This window comes from Mandrillus leucophaeus, unplaced genomic scaffold, assembly GCF_000951045.1.
Source record: "Mandrillus leucophaeus isolate KB7577 unplaced genomic scaffold, Mleu.le_1.0 Scaffold330, whole genome shotgun sequence".
In the NCBI taxonomy this organism is placed as follows: domain Eukaryota; kingdom Metazoa; phylum Chordata; class Mammalia; order Primates; family Cercopithecidae; genus Mandrillus; species Mandrillus leucophaeus.
The window spans coordinates 929,681-933,860 of record NW_012103477.1 but is presented as its reverse complement, the minus strand read 5'-3'; the positions used below and the strand labels follow the sequence as shown (position 1 = coordinate 933,860).

The window sequence follows — 4,180 nt, the reverse complement described above, 5'->3', positions numbered from 1 at the left end:
AGAGTGTAGTATGTACACACAGTGGAGTGTCATTCGGCCTTAAAAAGAAGGAAATTTTGATATATTCTATGACATGGAGGAACCTTGAGGACACTGTGCTGAGTGCAATAAGTCAGTGACAAAAGGACAAATACTATGTGACTCCATTCATATGAGGTCCCTAGAGTCATCGAATCAGAGAGACAGAAACCAGAACGGTGGCTGCCAGGGGCTGGAGGAGGGGAATGGAGAGTGAATGGAACGGGGACACGGGTTCAGCCTTGCAAGGTAGAAGGAGTTCTGGAGATGACGGTGGGGATGGCCGCACATGTGACTGTCCCTAATGCCAATGACCTGTGCACTAAAAAATGGTTGAGATGGTAAATTTTATGTCATATGTACTTTATCACAATTTTTAAAATAATTATAATAGGCCAGGCATAGTAGTTCACACCTGTAATCCTAGCACTTTGGGAGGCTGAGGTCAGAAGTTCAAGACCAGCCTGGCCAACATGGTGAAACCTCATCTGTACTAAAAATAAGCCAGGCGTGGTGGCACCTGCCTTAATCCCAGCTACTCCGGAGGCTGAGGCAGGAGAATCGCTTGAACCTGGGAGGCAGAAGTTGCAGTGAGCCAAGATCACGCCACTGCACTCCAGCCTGGGTGACAGAGCGAGACTCCATCTCAAAAAATAAAATAAAAAGAATAAAAAGTCCCATCTGAGGGCTGCCCTGGACTCTGGCCCCACGTGAGTCCTTGCTGGGTGCCTTTCCCACGAGGCTGGAAAATGAGCACATTTTCTTCAGAGTCCCCCACCTCAACCCACAAGGGTACAGGCCAGCCCTTCGTTGGGGGCTTTTTGGAACCCAACTTCTCCTGGCACCTTAGGCTCTGAAAAAGGCTTTCCTCTGCCAGCTGCAGCCTCCACGCACCTTCAAACCACGCAGGTCCTCCGCCTAGGTGCCGCCCCCACGCACCTTCAAACCACGCAAGTCCACCGCCCAGGTGCAGCCCCCACGCACCTTCAAACCACTGCGGGTCCTCAGCCCGGGTGCAGCCCCCACGCACCTTCAAACCACGGCGGGTCCTCAGCCCGGGTCTCGGCTGCAATGTTCTGGCTGACATTGTGCAGGAGGTCGGCCAGCAGCCTCTGCCTCTGCGGGGCCTGCTCATCACACAGCAGCTGCTGGGCGGCCTGGACGAGCCCCGCGTGCGGCTCGTGAAATGCACTGAGGAAGCGCCCGATGTCACTTACATCTGCCACCAACAGGACAAACAAAAAGGTGCCAGTCCAGCAGAAGACACATCCTGCCCCGGTCACAAGAGCCTCCGACCACATCTCCCCCCATTCCCCAGGGCCTGGCAATCACCAGGACTCAGACTCCCGGGTCTTTGTCCTTGCCCTGACACCAGCAGCTGGGGACCACGCACCAGGGCGGCATGAGGACAGAGGAGGGGCGGGGTGTGCTTTAGAAGACAGACGAAAGCGCACCCAGAGAGACGGCTGCTTTCCCATTTGGCCTCCTCCCTCCAAACCACACCGCCCCTCCTGTGGCCCTTCCTGGAGACCTTGCTTTCAGACCCTTCCAGTCACTTTTCCTGCTCTCTCCTGGAGCCTTTTCACAACTCCCTGAAGCAGCGAGCTCTCCGGGCAGGCTCTTAATAGGGAGTCAGAGCAAATTCTACCCAGGACCTTAACAAAATGTTAGCAAAGAGAATTCAGTAACACGCAAAAAGAAGTATCACCACGGCCAAGTGGGAATGCAAGGCTGGTTCACACCTGAAAATCGATCAGTGCGATCCACCATGTGAGAAAAGTCTCACGATGACATCAGCAGATCAGAAGAAGACAGGAGGTCACGCTGCAGAGTGAGGACTTGGGGGAAGCCCTTAGACCTAACATCAAAAGCACTGCATAAAAGAGAAAGTCCACACACTGAGCTTCCTCAAAACTAAAAACTCTTACTCTGCAAAAAAAAGTTCTTAAGAGAATGAAAAGACAAGCCACAGGGTAAATATTTGCAAACCACATGTCTGACAAAGCACTCCTGTCCAGGTATTTTGGTGGCGGGGGAGGGTGACTTTCAAAACTCAACAGTAAATAAATAAATAAAAATAATCCAATTAGAAAATGGACAAGAGACATGAAACACTTCACCAAGGAGAATCTACAGATGGCAAATAAGCACATAAAAAGATATTTAGGACTGGGCACAGTGGCTCACGCCTATAATCCCGGCACTTTCAGAGACCAAGGTGGAAGAATCACTTAAGGGCAGGAGTTTGAGACCAACCTGGCAACCAACACTTCATCTCTAAAAAAAAAAAACGCAAGACCCCATCTCTAAAAAAAAAAATAATTAGTTGCGCATGGTGGTGCACACCTGTAGTCCCAGTTACTTGGGAGGCTGAGGTAGAAGGATTGCTTGAGCCCAGGAGTTTAGGGTTACAGTGAGCCATAATTGCCACTGCACTCCAACCTGGGCAACAGAGCGAGACCCTGTCTCTATTTTTACAAAAGATATTCAGATAGTCAGCATTGTTAGCCATTAGGGAAATGCAAATTAAGGGCGCAATGAGACATCACCACACTGCAATCGGAATGGCTAAAATTAAAAGTAGCAACAGCACCAAAAGCTGGCGAGGCCGCATAGAAACGGCACAGTGAAAAGGTAAGATGGCCACTCTAGCATACAACTTGGCAGTTTCTTTTCTTTATTTTAAGTAACTTTATTGAAATATCATCCACACTCCTTACAATTCAGCCATTTAAAGTGTACAATTAAGAGGCCGGGCGCCATGGCTCATGCCTGTAATCCTAGCACTTTCGGAGGCCAAAGCGGGCAGATCACAAGGTCAGAAGATCGCGACCATCCTGGCCAACATGGTGAAACCCTGTCTGTACTAAAAATACGAAAATTAGCCGGGTGTGGTGGTGCGTGCCTGTAATCCCAGCTACTCGGGAGGCTGAGACAACAGAATCGCTTGAACCCGGGAGGTGGAGGTTGCGGTGAGCCGAGATCACTCCACTGTACTCCAGTCTGGCAACAGGGCAAGACTCTGTCTCAAAAAAATAAAGTGTACAATTCAGTGGGTTTTATTACATTCCCAGAGTTGTGCAACCACATCCATAGTCAATTTCAGAACATGTTCACCACCTCAAAAAGAAACCTCATATTTTTTTTTTTTTTTAGACGGAGTCTCGCGCTGTCGCCCGGGCTGGAGTGCGGTGGCCGGATCTCGGCTCACTGCAAGCTCCGCCTCCCGGGTTTGCACCATTCTCCTGCCTCAGCCTCCCGAGTAGCTGGGACTACAGGCGCCGCCACCTCGCCCGGCTAGTTTTTTGTATTTTTTTTAGTAGAGACGGGGTTTCACCGTGTTAGCCAGGATGGTCTCGATCTCCTGACCTCGTGATCCGCCCGTCTCGGCCTCCCAAAGTGCTGGGATTACAGGCGTGAGCCACCGCGCCCGGCCAAAACCTCATACTCTTTAGCTGCCAACCTCCCTCCCCTCCACCCTACCTCCAACCCTAAACAACCACTAATCTATTTTCAATCTCTCTAACATCCCCGTTCTGGAGGTTTCCTGTGAATGGAACCCTACTGCATGTGCGGGCTTCTTGACTCGGCATGGTTTCGAGGCTCGGCCACGCTGTGTTTCATTCCTCTTCATGGTGAGTAATTCCATCGTAGGGAGGTGCCACCCTTTGTTTATCCATGTGTTTATCCCTGGAGACTTGGGTGGTTTCTGTCTTTTGGCTGTTATGAATAAAGCCACTGTAAATGCTCACGGACGAGTTTTGGTGTGGGCGTGTTTTCATTTCTCTTGGGTACATACCTAGGGGTGGGGTTGCTGGGTCATATGGCGATTCTGTGTAATTGTTTGAGACACTATTTTCCACAGCAGCCGCACTGTTTTCCCTTCCCACCGGCGGCGCCTGAGGGTTCCAGCTGCTCCGCATCCTCACCCACGCTGGTTGTTATCCAAGTGGGTGTGAAGTAGCATCTCACGGTGGTTTTGATGTGCAGTTCCCTGATGACTGATGACCTCAAGCATCTTTCCATGTGCTTACCGACCACGTGAATATCTTCCTTGCAGACATTTCTTTCTATTCAGAACTTCCGCCCATGTTTAACTGGGTTATCTTTTCACTATTAAGCTATAAGGATTCTTTATATATTCTTTTTTTTTTTTTTTTTT

The 4,180-nt window shown here is 50.0% G+C and overlaps 1 protein-coding gene across 1 annotated transcript in view; it reads right to left on the bottom strand.

Annotated features, from left to right (window-relative positions):
- The window catches only part of DFFB (DNA fragmentation factor, 40kDa, beta polypeptide (caspase-activated DNase)), a 56,666-nt gene that overhangs the window by 40,480 nt on the left and 12,006 nt on the right, over positions 1-4,180 (bottom strand). Inside the window, exon 3 of the mRNA XM_011988445.1 lies at positions 1,049-1,237. Coding sequence (XP_011843835.1) covers positions 1,049-1,237 — 189 coding nt within the window. The remainder of the gene's footprint in view (positions 1-1,048; positions 1,238-4,180) is intronic.